Source organism: Typopeltis vanoorti, chromosome 13 (genome assembly GCF_054136105.1).
Source record: "Typopeltis vanoorti isolate ZY-2024b chromosome 13, IOZ_Tvanoo_1.0, whole genome shotgun sequence".
Classification (NCBI taxonomy): Eukaryota; Metazoa; Arthropoda; class Arachnida; order Uropygi; family Thelyphonidae; genus Typopeltis; species Typopeltis vanoorti.
Window position 1 is genome coordinate 82,001,328 of NC_143561.1, and position 20,226 is coordinate 82,021,553.

Here is a 20,226-nt window from a genome sequence, read left to right on the forward strand (position 1 = left end):
AGCCATATTGTCAATAACCAACCATTATGATATCACTCATGTTAAAACATAGGACCATACCGGATATTGAAAGGAGAAAAAAAAATATATATATATAGTGCGTTTGCACAATCAATTGTAAGAATTATCCAGTTGACCGTTACTGTTTTAGTCTCAGTTCAGTCGATGGGTTTGCATTCTCAAACTATGATACATAATACGAGTAACCCATACACTACACAGAACTATCGTCTAGTGTGTGGTTATAAAAAATATATTTATTATTTACAATTCAGTCGATTGCTATAAACAGACTCGAACTTGATATAATGATGATGCTGATATAAGCTCCATCTCAAGGATTCGTTTATTTCTGGTTTTTCCCTTTTAATTACTCACTTCTTAATAATTTAATAAAAAATAGTTTTTAGTTTTCTGAGATTTTTTTTAATGCGAACCCAACTCAAGAAAAGCAGTAGCCTCTAAGTCACTAGTATTACACACGCACGGATGTTCTGGAAACGCTAATCTAGACGCCGAACGTGGAATTGAACCACTGCAAGTCCTCAATAAGCAGGTGGTAGTGGTCTCACACAAGGCAGTGAAATTCGTCTCACCTAAAGATATTCACAAGACATCCATAGCTACGGTGGGATTCGAACGCACCGCAGGTTGGATGGAGAGTGGTCCACAATAACTCTTCATAAAATGATGATCGAGATACTGTTAAAAAAGGGCTGAACTTCTAAGAAACTGAAAATTATTTCATTATGTACTTATAAAAAAAACACAAAAAAACTGAAGTTTTCGGTCCCCCCCCCCCGCACGCACGCGCACAGTTTACATTTTCTACTTACTTTCAGTTTATAACGATTGGTTTGGAGTATTATCCCAACTATTCAATAACAATGTTATCTGCAGTTTAGGATAAAGGTAGTTCTCTGTTTAGGTCTTTCTAAATCACGCAATTTCGATGACATCATTATCAAATATGGGAAGTTGCTCGTTTTATGCCGTTTAAGATGGAGCGTTTTGAATGTGGTCTTTGTATACAAGTACCATTTATTTAATACATTACAAACAACGTTCAAGTTATTCTAGTTGATAAGATAAAAACTGTTCCACAACTGAAACACATAACCTGGTATTGCATCATATGATAGCAACTAAATTAAAAGAGTGGAAGGAAGAGGAAATATAGGTAACAACGCAAGAAAAGATGACAATGCAAACGATGGCTGGAGCTTTCGATTTGTTCGAGAATTTGGCCATATTTGTCTGAAGATAAGGTATGAGAATGCTGTGGCGAGTTCAGTACAGGACTGAGTGATCTTTTTTGGGCTGTTACGAAGAGATAAGAGAAGCGAGTGTGTAGACACTGTTGTTGCCACTGGCTTCGTAAAACGGGAATAAAAGACAAGACTAATAAATATTTGCAAATACCCTTTGTACTGTTGCCTTTTTTATATCACTATTCTAATTTTCGTTTTCACTAAAGAACTAGTTAGTTTATTGAAGCAAATGTTATAATAGATTTGATTTCGGAAATTTTTGTTCCGAAAACGAATCTATTATAACATTCGAGTAAAACATACCCGAAATAAATAGGACTTAAAATATCACCTTATAATAGTTACAAGCTCGGTTAACAGCTCCTCTTATAACAGTTTTTCCAAACTTACGTAGCAGTCGTACCACCCCGCATTTAATGACTTTCATTGTGCTTTTTCATTTAATAATTTTTACGAATAATTATCGTAAAGTACTTATTATACGTAAAGGTTTGTAAACGCATTTCAGATTATCTACAAATAATATTCATTGAAATCGTGAAATTCAAGTATGCCTAATGGAAATTGCTTAAATTTAACCAAACTTATTTCAAAATGGGTTCGTTTATTCATATTCTGAAGTCTGGGGTCAGTAAGAGACGATACGACGGTGGTCAGAAAAGCTCTCGGCCTAACAATGAAAAAACGAATTTATAATTTCAAAATTATTTTTATTTTTCAACATAATTTCCCTTAAGGCTAATACATTTATTCCAGCGATTCTCCAGCGCCATTATCCAGTCCCTGTAGTAGTAGTTCTCAGTAAGATCTACAAAATACCCCTCCACAGCTGCAATCACCTCTTGATTCGAAGAAAAACACCGACCAGCGAGGAAGAGTTTTAATTTTGGGAAGAGATAGAAGTCAGAGGGAGCCAAATCTGGGGAATAACATGAATGTTCCAACAATTCATAGTGCATATCCGTTAATTTTCCCATTGCCAAAACACTTCTGTGGGCATTGTATGTATTGTCCTGATGAAAGATGATTTTTTTTTCTTCTGCAAACCAGGTCTTTTCTCACGAATTGAATTTTTTCGTTAGTCTGCTTAATAGATAGGAATAATATTCCCCACTTATTGTTTTACCCTTTTCAAGATAATTAATAAACAAAATGCCTTTAGCATCCCAAAACACCGATGCCATGACCTTTCCTGCTGACGGAACCGACTTTGACTTCTTTGGCGCTGAACAACCGGTCTTTCTGTCCGCTGTTTGGATTCTGGTGTGTAATGGTAAATCCAAGTCTCATTCATAGTAATAAATCGATGCACAAAATCAGTTTTATTCTTGTTAAAACGTTCCAAGCACTGTTCAGAGATTTTCATGCAAGTGCAGTACCCATCTTGCGCAAAGCTTTTTCATTTGCAATTCTTCATGCAAAATATATCCTACACGTTCTTCTGAAATGCCTAGTCTCAGCAATTTCACGCACTTTGACTCGCCTCTCATCCAATACCATATTATGCACTTGATTAATGATTTCTGGTGTTGTTACACTTTTTGGACGTCCTTCATGTGGATCATCTTCAAGGCTGGTACGGACACGTTTAAACTCGGCAGCCCATTTCTTAATTGTCGAAAACGAAGGAGAAGAGTGCCCATAAATGAACTTCGAATGAATTTTCTTTTGGCGTTAAACCTTCTTTTACAAAGAATTTTATAACCGCACGATACTCAATTTTATCCATTTCAAGAGATACAGACAACACTTTTGCTTCAGACAGTTGTATAAAAAAAAACTACTTGATAGAATGACTTGCAATTTCACATCGATGCTTATGACAGATGTACCAACTTAGAAAAAAAATCGTTCCGATAGTGTTGCCATCTATGGTCGAGGCCGAGAACTTTTCAGACCACCCTTGTAATAACGAGAGCAGCATCTTATATTTGATAAGTGTTCAAAATTATTACTCATCTGGAGGACGGGGGGGGGGGGGTTATAACCTTAATGCGCAATAAATTTGTTGTATGAAAACTGCGTTCGAAGTATACTTTTACCAACTCGCAGTTCATGGCACATAATTTATATACTTGTTTGAATATCAGATTCTCTCCGAAGAAAATTCAACTTAAACATCTGTTTCATTTCAAAGGCATACGTAAATAAATGTCAGAGAGACGTGCGGGTAATGTACAGCCTGTCCTAAAAGTCCTTTTATCCTAGAAAAATATTAGGTAGCATATGAAAACCATCGTACTATGCTGCAGATAATCTAACTGCAGTTATTTGGACATAACATCGGACCCCCCCCCCCCCCTCGAAGTTTGGAAAACGATGTCTTATAGCGTATGGGAAATACAGTTAACCTCTTCACATTCCAACCATAAGTTTACAGAAGTTCATCTTATTTACACATCATGTTAAGAGCCTCCATAGCTCAGTCAGTATAGGCGAACCCCCTTTTGGTCGGAAAGACCTGGGTTCGATTCACATTAGTGACGTGAGGAACCTTTATCTGGTCTCTTTCGACTTTGGTTTTTTTTCACCTGGAAACTCAGGTTTTTCGTCTCCCAGAACAGATAAATCGGCCTCGTGATCACAAGCACCTACAGACATGGGCCACGCCGGGAGACATAGGGCCAACCACCTTATCCTCGAGACGGTCGACGGTTTGTGGAAGTCCACAGCTAAAGAACCTCAATGATTCGTTAAAAAGCTTAAGACAAGACATAATCTGTGAATCTACTTGCGTCAAACTTACATCAATATTCAACTTTTTGACGCTCGTTCATATATATATATATATATATATATATATATATATATATATATATATATATTTTTTTTTTTTTCAAAATCATTCCAAATTCAAATACAAAATAATATGCGTAACCTAAGTAGCAGCAGCTCATTCAAGTTACAAAGTACATAATATATGCTTTTATATCAGTATTTCTTACATTTTTTGAGATTGCAGAATCCTATGAAAATTTTCATGCAACATTATCGGAAGACAGGTTATGACAATAACGGTTGGATGCAAAATACTTTAATAATAATAATAAAAATATGATACAGCACATTACAAACAATAAAGTAGCATAACTGTTCTAGAAATAAGTTAATTTAACAGCTTAATTTATTACAGAAACTACCATTATTTCTGCAGATGTTTGATAACTGATGCAAACAATTCTAAAAGTCTAATCAAAATGAAAGATTGCTGAAGATTTCTGGCATTAAAGTACGGAGAATATGCATCGCTCATCAGACGTGTCCTAATAAATCATCATTATTATTAACTTCAACAGGGCCAATAAAAATTCGAATATCATGACTCTTGATGGTCAATTCAATTCAAACCGTGATTGATTTAGTTTTTATTCTAGAGAGGGCGGCTGCTTTCTCTTACGCTCATGGTCTTTCTGCGGACTCCCATATCTTAAAACCACTTCGATGAGTATTCTTTTTAGACTCATCCATTTCTGATTTGATTTCCGATTTATCCATCTCGTCTCGTAAAGAAAATCTTCAATTTTCTACAATATTTGCTTACAACTGTAAGATGCACGAGCAGTAATACACCGGCTGGAATCAAGACAGCCAGTTATAAAATCGACTATAATGCTTTGAAGGGAGTAAACTATTTTTATTTGGATCTGACTCTGGTGCATAAACAGGTGTCATTCCGCAGACATCCAAAATGTTTGCTATGAAAGTGCAATTACATTCGCCGTTCGTACACTCGCTAGAAGACCGATCAATAAAAGTCTGCAATCTAATTCCTGTAGCAGAAGTTTACAAGGTCACATAACTCATACTTCCTCGTGCTTCGGATGCTTAAACTCTGGAAAATATCTTGGTAATTACCATTCTGTTTGTGTCACAACACGACATAGCTATGGGGAGGGGGTGGAAGAAGGTTAGAACCAACATCATCAACTGAGTCAGCTATTAAGAAGGAAGTGCTGGACAGACAGTTCATTCTGGTAGTCTCATGAATATGCATTTACACTTTATGGAAGAGGAATTAGAGAAGCAACATGAGGTTGGAAAGGAGAGAAGCAATCGTGGTACGAAATATGTTACGATTACTATTTTAATATACCCCTTTTGGATCAAAAGATTTTCATTATAGTGAAGTTTTTCTCAGTTGTAGGCCAAGAATTTTATTATATCGCTAAGAAGTATAAAATACTAACGGACATTTTCGTTATCTGTAAATTCGGGATTCAAAATTTTTCCTTTCATTTCACAGTTGACCGTCGAGTTATTCTAAATGCAATATAAAATTTTTCATTAATTTCTTGCGTTGTACACTGTGTGGCAGAAAATGAGATGAACTTTTCTTCAAAATTTCTTTCCAAGAAAACATAACAGTTTCTTTCTATTGCCATCCTTATAATGCCAGTGTCCTAATTTAAACTCGATCTTCATCCTTCTAATTATACTTTAGGATTACAAGTTTGGAAGTTCTAAACCTCCCTAATATTAATAAATAACTAAATAAATAAAATATATAGACACCGTGTGCTTCAAGGTCATGATCAAAAATAGTAATAAGTCAGCCAGGAATAATATATATATTATTGGTGGAAATATATATATATTATTCCTGGCTGACTTATTACTATTTTTGATCATGAACTTGAAGCACATGGTGTCTATATATTTTATTTATTTATTTTCGTAATATATCAGATTAAAATTATTATTATTATTAAATATCCATTGAGCCAAAAGGCACATCGTGGGAGGTCCCACTGTTACACACATACAGTTTATCATACTGTGCGATAAATATGTTCAATATCTCCACACTCTCGACACTCAACCACTCCGCATTCCAATCACTCACCATTCTCCATGCAAAAACGTACTTCTCACTCCCTTGCTTACACTCTCCTTATACAGCTCCAGGAATGGCCTCTTGTTCTCTCCCTAACTTCACCCATTCTATGCAAAACTTTTCCCACATTAATCTGGTAATAATTCTTTAGCAGCTTATACGTCTCGATCATATATCCTTTCTTCCTCCTATTCACCAATTTCTGCAAATTGCATTTTCTCAATCATACTCACTCTTCATACTCAACATTCCAGAGACCACCTTAGTCAATCGTCTGTGAACCTTTTCCAATACGTCTTCTTTTTTTGAAAACCAAGCGACCAGTGCCCTCCGTATCATTCCCATTATCCACTGTACTGTTCTAACAATTTTAGCAATATGTTCCCGAAATTTTAGGTCCTTGTCCTCCACTCCCAGATCTCTCATATCCTCTATCTCTTTCAAGAAATTTCCACCGACTGCATGCTTTAAATCCCATCTCTGCTTCCCAAATTTCAAACCTTACACTCTGCAACATTGAATTGACACCCCACTTATTTATCCATTCGGCCAGTGTATTCAAGTCCTTTTGCAAAGCCACAGCATATGCTCTACTCCTGATAGCTTTCCCGAACTCTGCATCATCTGCAAACCACTATATATCACCATTCAGACCACTCCCAACATCATTTACATACAAATTAAACAGCAATGGACCCCAAACAGACCCTTGGGGTACCCCACTAATAACTTTCCTCTTCTGAGATATCGTTCCTTCATAGACAACTCACTGATACCTATCAGATAGCCAATCTCCAATCCAGCGCACTAATTATCCGTTCCAATTTAATTACCAGTTTCTCACGTGGCAATTTATCAAAGGCCTTTGCAAAATCTAAATATACCGCTGTGTATGCATCACCCTTATCCAGTGCATTTGTCACCTTATTATAATAAGTAAGCAGATTGCTAAAACACGTCTTCCTTTAGCAAAAGCATGCTGACCGCCAAGACTATTTTCTGTTGCCAACCCAATTCTGAATTTTGGTCCTAACCAGAGCTGTCGGCAGATTAGATCGCGCCCTGAGGCAAACAATTAAATATCGCTCCTGATGGATTATAAGACAAAAATATAAGAAAATCTCCAATTATTATTTTGTTTTATTACAAGAGAAACATTAGTGCAAAACGATTACATAATAATATTAATTAAATGTTTGCTCTACGGGGATATCACACAATAAAACTGTTTATAAGCTCTCCTAAATTTAAATTATAAGCTATGTCCGCCTCTATCGATATAGCTGCTAGACCAACCAATCTTTCTTGGGTTATTGCAGTTCGCAAATAATTTTTAATCAGTTTAAGCTTAGAAAAACTTCTTTCCGCACTCGCTACGCTAACATGAATTGTTAGCGTAGCGACGACGCCTACTGCAATATGGCTGAATGAACGCCCTTATTAAGCAGCGCCGTGAGGCAGGCTGCCTCTATGCCACATCCTGTCGAAGGTACTGGTCCTAACTAAACTCAACTCCAGACACATAGACTGGCTTATAATTCAAAGCCCTGGTCTTATAACCTCCTTTGTGAATCGGAACAATTTTACCCTCTTCCACTTCTTTGGAACTTCGCCCGATGCAAGACTCACGCTAAAAGTATACGTAAAGGCTGTTACTAACTCTCCGGAACATTCCCCCAAAACACGTGGTGAAACATCAAAATTCTTGACTTGTTATTTCACTTTCTTTCCCAGTATTTTTCTTTTTCGTAACATACGTTATGTTAATTATTATTATTATTTTGTTGGAGCTCAGCTTTTGGATTCTTCTTTTACCTTTAGAAAGGATTTCATTATTCTATATATAGATTGAATGGTCCCATTGCATGTTCTCTTTAAAACACATTGGTAAAATGCTACTAATTAGATATAGAGAAAGATAATATTTTTCCTAAGGACCGAACCTATTTGTCGTGGTTATTAGAGAGCGCGCACACACACACACACACACACACACACACACGCATACACACACACAAATACTGTGCGATATATTAGGTATACAGTACTTCATGTAATGAATCTGCAAACAAAGGAGTGAGAAATTTCTGAATTGATTCCAACTCGCGATCAAAAAGAAATCAGCAAGTTGGGAGATTAGAATAAATCAGATATTAATTCCGTTTAGGGCGGGGGAGAAGCCTCCTGGTAGAATAAGAAAACATCTGCATTTCTCGATCTTCATAATTCTACTTCTTTATAACGTGCATTTTATTTGACAATAAAAGCGTGAAATCGAATAAGGCATATGCGTTTTCGACCTTCACCGATGAGATGTCTTAATACTGCACGACTTTGTGAAGAATCGCCTTCCGAAGAAGATTATGATTTCTTATAAGGGTTTCATTGACCTGACCTGACATTTCTACTTGGCCTCCAGAGTTTACTTTTGAGTTCAAAATAAATGCTCAACATGTTCATAAGAGATTATAGAATCCTCAATTAAATGTAAAATAGCAGGTATGTAAACTTTTCTAACCTGTCAAACGTCACTTTGATTGCCGTTAGAGGAAATTTGCACGTGTGACAATTTGTAATGGTGAGAAAAAGCAGAAGGGGGGGGTAATTCTGCAGAAAATTCTCAGCACATTAGCTACGGCTATTTTGAACCTGAGTATATAAACATTCCGGAAATTTTTTTTATTAAGGTAACAATGGACGTTGGACCCAGGACCAGGTATCTACTAATCAATATACTAGCGATGCTGCTAGAAACAATAAACTTATTAAATTCTTAATAAACTTACCTTGTGTTCCGACAAGAATAAGCGGTACGTCAGCAGCATTTCGGTAGTGCGACATCTTAGTATAATAGGTATAGACGGCGTTAAAAGAGGCTTCATTCTCCAGGCTGAAGACAAAGATGACGGCATCCACCCAGCAACTGAACTGTCCAGGGAAATAAAAGAACAATCAATACTAGTGTTTTAAACCTATTGAAAAAAATATAACATGCTTCTCAAAAAGCCAAGGAAAGTGCACTACTAAGCATCCCTAAGGGGAACATAGATGGATACCACTATATCGATAGCTGAGAGTTCATTTATCATCATACGCTCCTCTACGGCAAACGATAATGCGCACGGAAGTTAGCCAGCAAGGGATGGGGTGGGGGAGGACTCCTATTTCAACTATAAAAAAGAACCAAGCTCCATATACTACACTATGCCTAGACGTAAACGCTTTGCATCTGCAGGCGTGTACAGATCGTTAAAAAAAAGGCATCAAAATAAGGTGGGAATATGTGTGGAAATAATTTTTTGATTTTTTTTGGGAAGTTCTAGTAGTTAGGCATGTGCAATTAATCTAAGAATGTTTTACGTTTCGAAATTGTATTTCCATAAATCCTTGTTGTGTACATCACTTGTTTTAGTTATACCTACTGCATATTTTAAAACAAGGATAATTTATTATTTACTAGGAAAAATAAAAGTTTTGCCAAAACTGCATTTAAAAGTAAACGCGAAGATTTTCTTACAATATACATTAGATACGGCAGTGACAAAAACTAAACGTACAAAAGAATTGGGAGAATTTAAAGACGCCACTCGAATTTCTTACAAAAAAAAAAAATAGCAACTAAAGAAATCAAAGGAATACACTTGAGCTTTTCTTAAAATACTTAATGATGATGGATGCATTACGCGTCTTCTTCAGAATTACATGCATCTCTAAGTAGGGGAACAAACGAACGCTAAAAGAAACGGCAAGCATTTTGCTGTTCGTGGTCTAAGCGATGAAGCAGAGCACATTCCCACAATAGATAACGTGATAACGATAAAACCGTTTCCAAATATGCATCATTTAAGTAATTTTCATTAGGTTTCATTAAATAAAATAATTACTGTGTTATACACTCTATTTTTATAGAATAGACAACTTAGTAATTTTTTTTAAAAAATTTACTTCATAACTTTACCGAATAAACACCGTTTACAAATATATCAAAAATGGCCAATGAATTTAACTCAGATCAGATATGGTGTATTTTGCATGAAGGTACGATGGATGACAACAACCATATAGTCCTGACATTGATCCGTTTCTTTAAGTTGAAAGAATCACTGCGTGGGAAACGCTTCGCTACTATTGAGGTCTCCTATACAAGTGACCAAGTTTCTCAAATACGTCAACAAAAGGGTTTGTTGACCGCAATACAAGATTATCCAAACGCTGGGTAGTAGTATTAAGGTAGAATATATTATTCGAAGCCCTGCATGTGTGCTTTGCTAAATTAATGATTAGTTAGCTAGGCACACCATTCCTGAGCAACTGGAATGGTGTGCAGAACTTTGGAAATGGCCCTTGCACATTTTTATATGAAATTCATCCGGCACTACATAAATTCTGAATGCCATTTTAATAGTCACGTGAAACATTGCTGGTGGAATTAAGTACCTCAAAAATACATTATGACTGCCAGACTTGAAATTTCAAATCTAACCATCTATATATGAAATCACACAATTTTTAAAATGCTGATACTTAAGGAGCAATTTATTAAATTTTAATCAGGAAATGATTAAAAAAATAATTTAAAAAAACTGAATATCGACTGCATGTACTCTTCTGGCCGATTTACCTGCTCCGAGGGTTGAAAATTCCGCAAATTTCCGAACGGAAAACCCTTCCATCTAAGTCAAACTCACCTTCAGATGAAAAACTTATAAAGGTCCTTTACATCTTAGACGTGATTACAACCAAAGTCTTTCCTACCAAAGGGAATCGTGGGCACCGAATGATGGATGCTATGGTGACCGTGTTATTGGATAGGCCATGTTTGACTGTAACAAAATGAGCTGCTGGTACTTTTGGAAGATGCATTTTTATCATGACAGTACGCCATCTCATTTTTTCCTGATAGGCTTCTAATTACCTGGACAATCAATATACTAACCCTTGACCGATGGACTGGTCGAGGAGTTTCTGGTCCTTCACCCTTCAGACTATTGAATTTGGTGTCACATGAAAGCATTGGAGTACATCGTACTCATTCATGCTGAAAAAGTTAACTATAGGAATACATTGTAATAGGAAATTTCAGACGCTGAATGCTATATTAGACATGACGAACCAATGCGACAGAGAAAATCGAAAGTAAAGCATTATTACATCGGACGAAAATGTGCATCCAAGCAAGAGCAACTATTACAATATTTTTATCGATGTATATTTCTTAAATTCAATTCTATTAAATTTTAAAATAGTAATAAAACATTTCAACTTATAAAATAAACGATTAATATAGTATTTATTGTTTTTTCTTCCTTATAATTGTATCTCCATCTTCCATCTCCATAGAGGTTCGAAATTGGCACTGTTGATATAAACTTTTTGACTTCAAATCACTCAGGAAACTAAACCTTGATGTTTAATGATATTAATAACCAACCTTCAAGCAAATTTAACAAATTTATTAATTTAGCTATGTACTAAATCACAACGATTTAAAGGAAATCAAATTCAATACATAAGTATGTCAAAGGAAGCTGAAAAAACAAGTTCGATTTATTCATCAGATATGCAAATATAATGTTAATATTTAAATAGTAATTCACTAGCAGTCGTGATATCCAATATCTTGCATCGAAATCATAATAATCGTTACTATATAAGTTGCTGATTGATAATATTAATATTTCGATTAAAAATATAAGTGTTGAATAGTTTTGTTAGTGAAGCCAAGTTGGGATAACAGCTATTTTAATTCCACGATAATTTACGGTGGTATAAGAAAAACAGGCTAGCCTCTAGACCTGAGATCTCTTTCATATTCTCCTATCCCTTTTTTTTTTATTATGAACAATGCACACATTAATATTCTTCAGAATTTTCATGTGACATTCCCTCTCATGCATTACTAAAAGATTATTTAATGTTCCCGTTACTAATATAATCGCAATCATCCTTACTTTGTTTCTTTCCTCGACAGTTCCATAGTTTATGCAATGTTTCTCAACTAGTGCATTTCGTCAGGAGGAATTAAGGTGAATAATCAGAGGATCACACGTGATTCTTAAGAAAACACCTGAAGTATGGATTTGAGTTATGTCTCTTTATTATGTTGTTTATAAATACTATTGCTTTGCTTCTTCTAAAAGAGTATCTTTTTGTAGTAGTGGGGAGATTGGTATGCGTTGATACCATTATAATAATTGCAGCCAAAAGTGGTACTTATGGCCGAAGCAATGAAGCTATGAGTTGAGTATACTTTATTTGATAACTACATATATTCCCCGGTCTGGAGTTGCCTGTTTACCAGAATAACCCACAACTCTGATTGAGAATGGCTAACTTATCTTTAAATGACAAGTGCTTTTAAAGATTCTTCACAATTAGACGGGAGAACTGCCGTAATCCTCTCAACAGCATTACGCAGCCCATCATTAAAAAGTTTAATAATACCAGTTTAGTTAATTATTTCCACTTCTGTATGCCAAACAAAAGATAAAGAATTCAAATTTGGTCGAACTGGAAATTTATATATATATATATATATATATATATATATTTTTTTTTTTTTAATTATTATTATTTTTATTTTTAAACCCTTTCAAGACCATGGGACATATGTGTCCCCACATAAAATTTTAATTTATTTGCAACCCTTTACGTTCATCGGAACACATGTGTCTCATGAAATTCTATAAAACCCACGATTTTTTTCTACACAATGATGATGTTTTATGTCAAATGGATACCTAATAAAGTTATTTTAATAACTAAAAACTTTGTATTACTTCATAAGTCCTTCTAGTCCTGAAAGGGTTAAAGGAGGCTTTTACCTGGAAGTGAAGTGATGTATAAATTCGCTAATACAACGTGGTCTGGTGTACTATTGTACACCAGACCACGTTGTATCACGCAACACTGTTGAGTGAGATGTGTTAAAACATCTCACTCGGCTTCTTAAAGGTGTTTTTTCTTTTTAATTCATGTTTTCGTTCCTTTAATGTGTGCACTGAGATCTCCGACATATATGTTTAGTATGTAGGCATTTTAGTTCGTGTTTGTCTCTGAAATTGTTTTAATGTTCAATGTTTGGCGAAAATAATACACTCTTTATTGACATTATAAAATTAATCACGTCTAATCCAAATAAACATCTAATCCATAACACAAGTTGTAGCAAAAGTATTTTTAACGTATAGTTATATATCATGCACTAAAAAGTATAGCACACATACTATCTTGATTATACTAAAACCTAGCGTAATTAAAAATGGAACTTGATTTCATTTCAAATCTCTTAACATTCGTTGCATGCACCTGTGTACATAACAGGTTTTATGATATACACTACTTTTTTTTTTTTAATTTCATTGGTGAAGAGTAGCTCCACAATAATTATGAGTACCTTCTTAATAATGAAGGCATTTTAATACGACACGAAAAATTTTAGAACACAATCAAGTCGAGTTAACTCGTTGTGAGTGTAAAGTATTTTTTCTACAAAAAAAGTCGCTTATTTCCTATAACAATTACTTACGTTTTACATTTTTTCCCATTATGAAAGAAATATAAGTACACAAAATTTCTACATCATTTGTGATATTTATCTAATTCTTCGTAAATTAAAATCAAACCAAACCAAACGTAAACCAAACTTAACTCACAAATAAATCTTTTGAATACAAATCGTTTGGTTACTAGGTAACTATGGGCGAAAGCGCCCTCTCCAACAGACAGGCGTCAAAATGCGAAAAAATTCACTAAAAATAAATGGCTTGGGACTGAATTTACACAGCACTTATTACAATGTATAACAGAAAATATCTAACAGACATTTATGATGATGAGGATCTACTGCGACTAACGCTTGAGGCGGTGGTTTCTTAAAAAATTCACACTTCCAAGGTAGGCTGTATATCACATATAGATAAGTAGCTGTGATAGGTAGTGGGAGCTCAGCAGAAAGCCAAGTTTAGCAAATGGGTGGGCTGGTGGGTGCAATTTTAAAATTCGTCAGTACTTGCAAGATGCAAATTTCAGTTTGTGTCATCAAAAAATGGAAGATGAAATGTCGGTGAAATTAAAAATCGTAAAAGCTGCCAGACACTGCTTTCATGTAGTATGAGTAGTCATATAAGTGTGCTAGTAAATAATGCCAAAATATAGAAATCGAAGAAATGCTACAACATACACAACAAGAACATAATAGCATTCACAAACACACTGGAATGGATAAAAAGAGTGGTGTAGGGGGTTAATTTACTGATCTAGAAGAATTTGTAAATCCTTCCAAACATTTGCAGTGTGATAGTCTCTGAACACATGACTACCATCCACCCTATTCGTTAGAAAAGCTTTACAAAGCTTTTCTAACAAATTTCTTACCAAAACACATGCTCAAAGGGGGCCTGTACCCTGATACAAGAGGAAAGCAAATGCCATGTTGACAGGACAAACGAAATAATTCACTAGAAACAGGCATACTGAAGTATAACAGAAAAAAACCCCACCAAGAATGCATAAAAGAACCTCAGACGGTCAATATGTCAATCAATCCGTGTCTATTCCACTAAAAGTACTTGTAAAAATAAGTCAATTGTTTTTCTAGCATTTTTTCTTCAAAATTCCCAACAGTTGGAAAGGCTACAAATCAATTCTGACAAGAAGGCGTGCGATCGCTAAGATGTCTGAAATGTGTTGAGACACCTGCACTAGTAGTCCACACGAAACCTTTCTTTCCACTAATGGTGTCAAAAATCGATCCTTGCGGTAAACGTAGGATGGTCTGGTGAATGCTACAGTTCACGTAAAAGCAGGTGAGGTATTCAGGATTTTCAAAAGGGATAAACTTCATTTATTCGGTTAAAAGCTTCCTGCGAATGTTGACAACTGAAAACACAGAAGTCTTTACAGGTAGAGAATCCGTCGAAGTTTTTTCTGGAAAAAAAAATTATTTGATGTTAATTCTTTTTTTTCCCTTTAAGATTAATAACGCATCGAATGGGTCTGTATTCTTGAAAAGAATGTGCGCTATTGCAAATCATGGATAGCAACGTTTTCCTATAAGCAAATATTATGAGAGGAAGAAAGAAAAGTACAGAATTCCTGAGAGATTTCAGGTATTTATTTCGACTGAAAATTGTTACAGAAACTGTCACTCCGATGTTAATCATGTAAATATCTGTTCTAAACAATAGTTAATAAAAGCATAACATTTGAATAGCTGGACTGAAGCATCCTTTGAATTCGTTTCACAAATCTTTCTAAAAAGGTTCGTGGTCACGTGACGTCTGTGTGCTTTTTTTTAAGCTGTAGAGTATGGTTAAAATATACTGGCACACAGTGGTAATAAGATTTATCCAATTCTATTATTTTTATCAGGTCCATCACATACTCTGCATTTCTTAGTATGTATCCCATAATGCAAAGCACACACACCCTTTCGGACGTGTAAAATGCTATGCATAATGGGAAGAGCGACTACCCAGATGGGTTTCGACCTTTATTGAAGTCTCGTTAATGGGAACCAGACCCGGGAGAGACAAAGTTGGAGTAATGCAGAAGTCATATATATCTCATATACAAGTAGCCAAAAGGTGCTAGACCCTATTAATAAAAATCTCTGGATGAGAGAAAGATGTTGAAAGTTTTTTGAAAGTGATACAAAAGTTGAAGTTTGACACCTTTTGGCTACTTGTATGTGGAAATATGACTTTGCATTACTTCAAACCTTACTATCGCTTCTGGATCTGGCTCCCACTGATGAGACGTTAATAAAGGTCGAAACCGATTTGGGTAGTAGCCCTTCCTATTATGCATAGCATTTTACACGTCCGAAAAGGATGTGTGCTTTGCATTATGGGATTCATACTAAGGCAAGTGATGTGAAGTCATTAGCCTCTATTATAAAAGTAGTTGTTCAGACGTGAATTGGACTTACATCATCAGGGGATACCAAAACGTATATCGTAAATAAGACCAGAAAAGATTAATTACACATAGCAGATGTTACCAGAACTTAACAATCAGTACAATACAAACAAGTGACCAGAAAAACCGTTGTGTTAATTGCTCTATACGCGTTGGAACGATGCTAGTTGTTGAGTCATGTTCTATAGAATGATTTTTGAGGAAAGCAAGCCAAACTTGGTGTTTTTGTTATATGATGTGGGGATCCGAAACATTTCTGATTTTTTTTTTTTTTTTTTTTTGTAAAACAAATACGATCGATATATGCCATTTCTGTTTCTTGCTAAACTAATTAGTGGCCTGTGTTTGTTGTACGGAAGGCTTATCATGATTTATACTGTCTTCTTTTTTCAACGTTTTTACGTATTCATACATGCGAATCTCCCTAGACCTTCCCGTCTGGCTTACATAGCAAATGCTAAAAGAGAAGTGGCTCCTGGGTTTTTCATGGGAGGATGTGGAGGTTTTGGAGGACGTATGAACCTCCAAATTTTTACATCGTATAGAGCAATTAATACATGATTTTCTGGTCGCTTAATTTTTTCTAAGAGATAAGTAATTTTTTCTAGTATTATTTTAATATAAGTTTTGGTAACCCTGATGATGCAAGTCCGACGCCTTACGAAACTTATTGAGTGGTTATATTGTTTGTTTTATGAAAATTGTAGTATGTGAATAAACATGTGGTCGCAATACTAATAATTGACTGTTGAAGCCAGTAAATACTCAGTAATAGAAATTCAACTTAAAATCACAAAAATCTTCACTATTTAATACTTGCTGAAAAATATACCCTCCCCTCGAAAATACTGACATCAGTATGGTAAATTAAACAAAAAAATGTAAAGACACAAAAACAAGTTACAATTTTGATATCATTCGTGACCTGAACCTATTACAAACCAAATACACGTAAACGTTTCCAATGACTGCTTAATAAGTATGTCGTGTTCAGTTCACGATATCTGTTGGTAATTATTTTAAGTTGTGTTTAATTTTAAAATAAGGATTACTATTATCACATCCAAATCATTCAAGGGAAAGGAAGATTGTGTAAATTAAGAAAATTCATTAAGAAAACGTATTAGAGTATTACTCCACAGAATAACCTTACCTCTTGGTCATTCAATATAAGATGATCACTTCAAGATGACGCAAATGGGCAAAGGTGCCACAACGTACGTGTGCCAACGTACATGAAGACTGACACGTCAGAGAACGACAGATGCTCAGTTTCTCTTGTGTCTTCTAAGCAATTGTTCTTTGACCTTTTATTCTTTATAGAGCGATTCAAAGATCACAAACACTGAAGTTTAATAAGCTGTATATATATATATATATATATATATATATATATATATATATATATATATATATATATACATATTAATACAGCTACATGAATGATTATTTTTGGTGGGTTTTGCAAAATGCCTAAGCAGTAGATTCATTTAACGATGATCTGACTGGTTTTGATGAAATTTTGTAGGACATGGAATCTAAAATTTGTCTGATCATCCCAATTTTGATTTCATTGAGACCAATTTTAAAGAAAAAATAATACGGAATGATTCACTAATTCCTTTACTTAGATAAAATGGAATTTAATGAAAGTTGGTATATCATTTTAATCTTCCAGAGTGAACCAGCCACTTCGCTTACTGGTGATCTGAAACCACTTGGAAAAGGTACCAGGTTGAGATCTCAAGAACATGGTTTTCTGATTATTTAACCGTTTGTCCATTCAGGGCAGTCACCCTTTTGTCATTTTTAAGAGCAAAATGATTCGCAACTGCATAAAAGGGTTACAAAGGACCATGAACAACAGCGCGCGTGTATATATATATATATAAGTTTACTGTGATAATGCATGTCATCATTATTGAGAAATCCGCCTTTTTTGACTATTATCGCGTCCATACTTGTTTTTAAGATTTTTCTTGTGATATAAGTGAATAATCAAAACAGTATCCAATTATTACTGACATTTTTGTGTCGACAGTGATAACATGGCATCTTGCAACTAAAACTGGCGATGTATTGAAATAGATGATCGTCCCTCTCAAAAATCAGTGTAAAAAAGTCAAATTAAAAAAAAAAACGAAATGATATATATTTTAAATAATACAAATTAACATTTAGAAATAAATGCTATTTGTGAAAAGTTGAAATGCATTAATAAAACAAAGGAATATTATAAAATCTAATAATTACTTGACCTCCTGTACTAAAGATTAAATCTGGATTCTCATCGGCTTGTAATATTCCCTTTCATGGGGCAATTTGTATGAAAATTATTAAATCCATATTTAAATAATCGGTACTACATACACACATCCCGATTATGCTACGCGTTAGGTTCCAGATCATTGTATAAATAACGAAGGCTGCTCCCCCCGCCCCACACGTTAGAGAATGATGTCATAAGATGCCATATATGTGAATAAATGATGTAAATAAAGTATTAATTCGTCACTTACACAAACGAAAAATTATAATAATTTTCACAAACGTAAAAGCTATTCTAAATAGCTTGGCTTAAAGGCAAGTCGACCAGTTTGGTTATCAATCTACATCATAACGTTGTCACGTTTACGGATAACTGGCATTAACCAGTGTAATAATACTTTTCACTTTATCTTTGTTTTAAACAACAGTAATGAGAACTTCAGCTCGCGGCTATCTCAGTGTTCGATACACCGTCGTCGCAGATTTCAATCACTTTAATCCTAGTGTCAAACGTAATAGCTTTACGCATCTTCTTTTCATTGGAAGCAACAGCACCGTTACTTTGAATTTTATCTGCCTACATTAACAACAAAATAAAATAATAGGTACAAACAGTTATACCTATTATTTATGATTCACAGTGAAATACCAAAACACAGAAAGAGATGCAGCGAGCAACGACGTCGTAAACAAACAGATCACGAAAATTGCGCATCAGCTGATTCCGAGGACGTCATATTGCTTAAACCGTCGTATGAGCGGATCGTCGCAAAACGGAGTATTACTATAATTACCGTGTATGCGTGTGTGCTAAATATATATTGTATATTACTTGAAATTCTTGTTTCTTCAGCTATCAATGAGTTCAGTAGTATTATCCTTCTACTATGTGGTATTGGAGTATCTTCTTGAATAGTTTCGAACTGTCTAATCTTTCAGCATGCTCAATCTTTATTTTTCTTTTGTACAGGGTGGTTCAAAAAGAATGTCCCGATTTGAAAATTGTATATCTCTGCAACCACGAACCACAAATGAATGCGACTTGATTGCATTTGTAATTGTGGTGAGTGAAACATTAGGCCTTCATACTTGATAATTTATTTTGTAACTGTACTACATTTTCATTATTAAATATAATTATTTGAAATCGGGTCATTCTTTTTGAAACACATTGTATTTGTAAATTTTTATCTATTACCAAGTCTATGTTAAGGTCTTGACGTATTCTGTGCTTTATTTTTTATTTTATTTTATTTATTTATTTTTAACCCGAAGTGCATAGCCTGCTGTTCTACGTAGGCATTTAGTTTCAACGCTATTTTTTCCCCCCCTACTGTTTTTATGGTCACTACTTCACTTCTATAAAGTAGAGGAGGTCTTGCAAGAACTTTATAGACTTATTTTTGTAAGCTTTTAAACCAGACGAGGTTTGGAAACATTACTGATCATCCCCTGTTATCTTTAAGAAATCAGTAATTCTAGCATCAACATCAGCTTCTTTTAGATATGATATAAAACATCCAAGGTATCTCAAGAAGTTAATCGATTCTAGAATTAAATTATTAGAGAGGTGAAATTTGAATGATTATTTTTTTTAATGATTATGGGGACTGAAAATGGTTTCCATTTATCTTCTAGTATTCGTTATGTACGTGTCCATAAAATTAGAGCAATCTACAAGTTGTGAAAATAATTACTGCATAATGCTGTGTTTCTTTACAGATTACATGATCTGCATACAACCTGAATTTAAATCGGAAATAAAAACGTTTGAGGAGAAGGAAAAATTCCTTTTTCTGGTTTATTGTAAATAAACCACCGAGAGAGTTCTGTTGGTGAAATAAAGTTGCTAAGACTTGTGTTGCCTGCAATGCACAGAATACTAGAATAACTAAATTGTCATTACATAAAAAACTGCGCATATATTCAAAC

The 20,226-nt window shown here is 34.7% G+C and overlaps 1 protein-coding gene across 1 annotated transcript in view; it reads right to left on the reverse strand.

Annotated features, from left to right (window-relative positions):
• LOC150100317 (centaurin-gamma-1A-like) overlaps positions 1-20,226 on the reverse strand; it is a 418,649-nt gene that overhangs the window by 164,675 nt on the left and 233,748 nt on the right. The window contains exon 5 of the mRNA XM_090402635.1: positions 8,892-9,033. Within this exon, the coding sequence (XP_090258761.1) occupies positions 8,892-9,033 (142 nt within the window). The remainder of the gene's footprint in view (positions 1-8,891; positions 9,034-20,226) is intronic.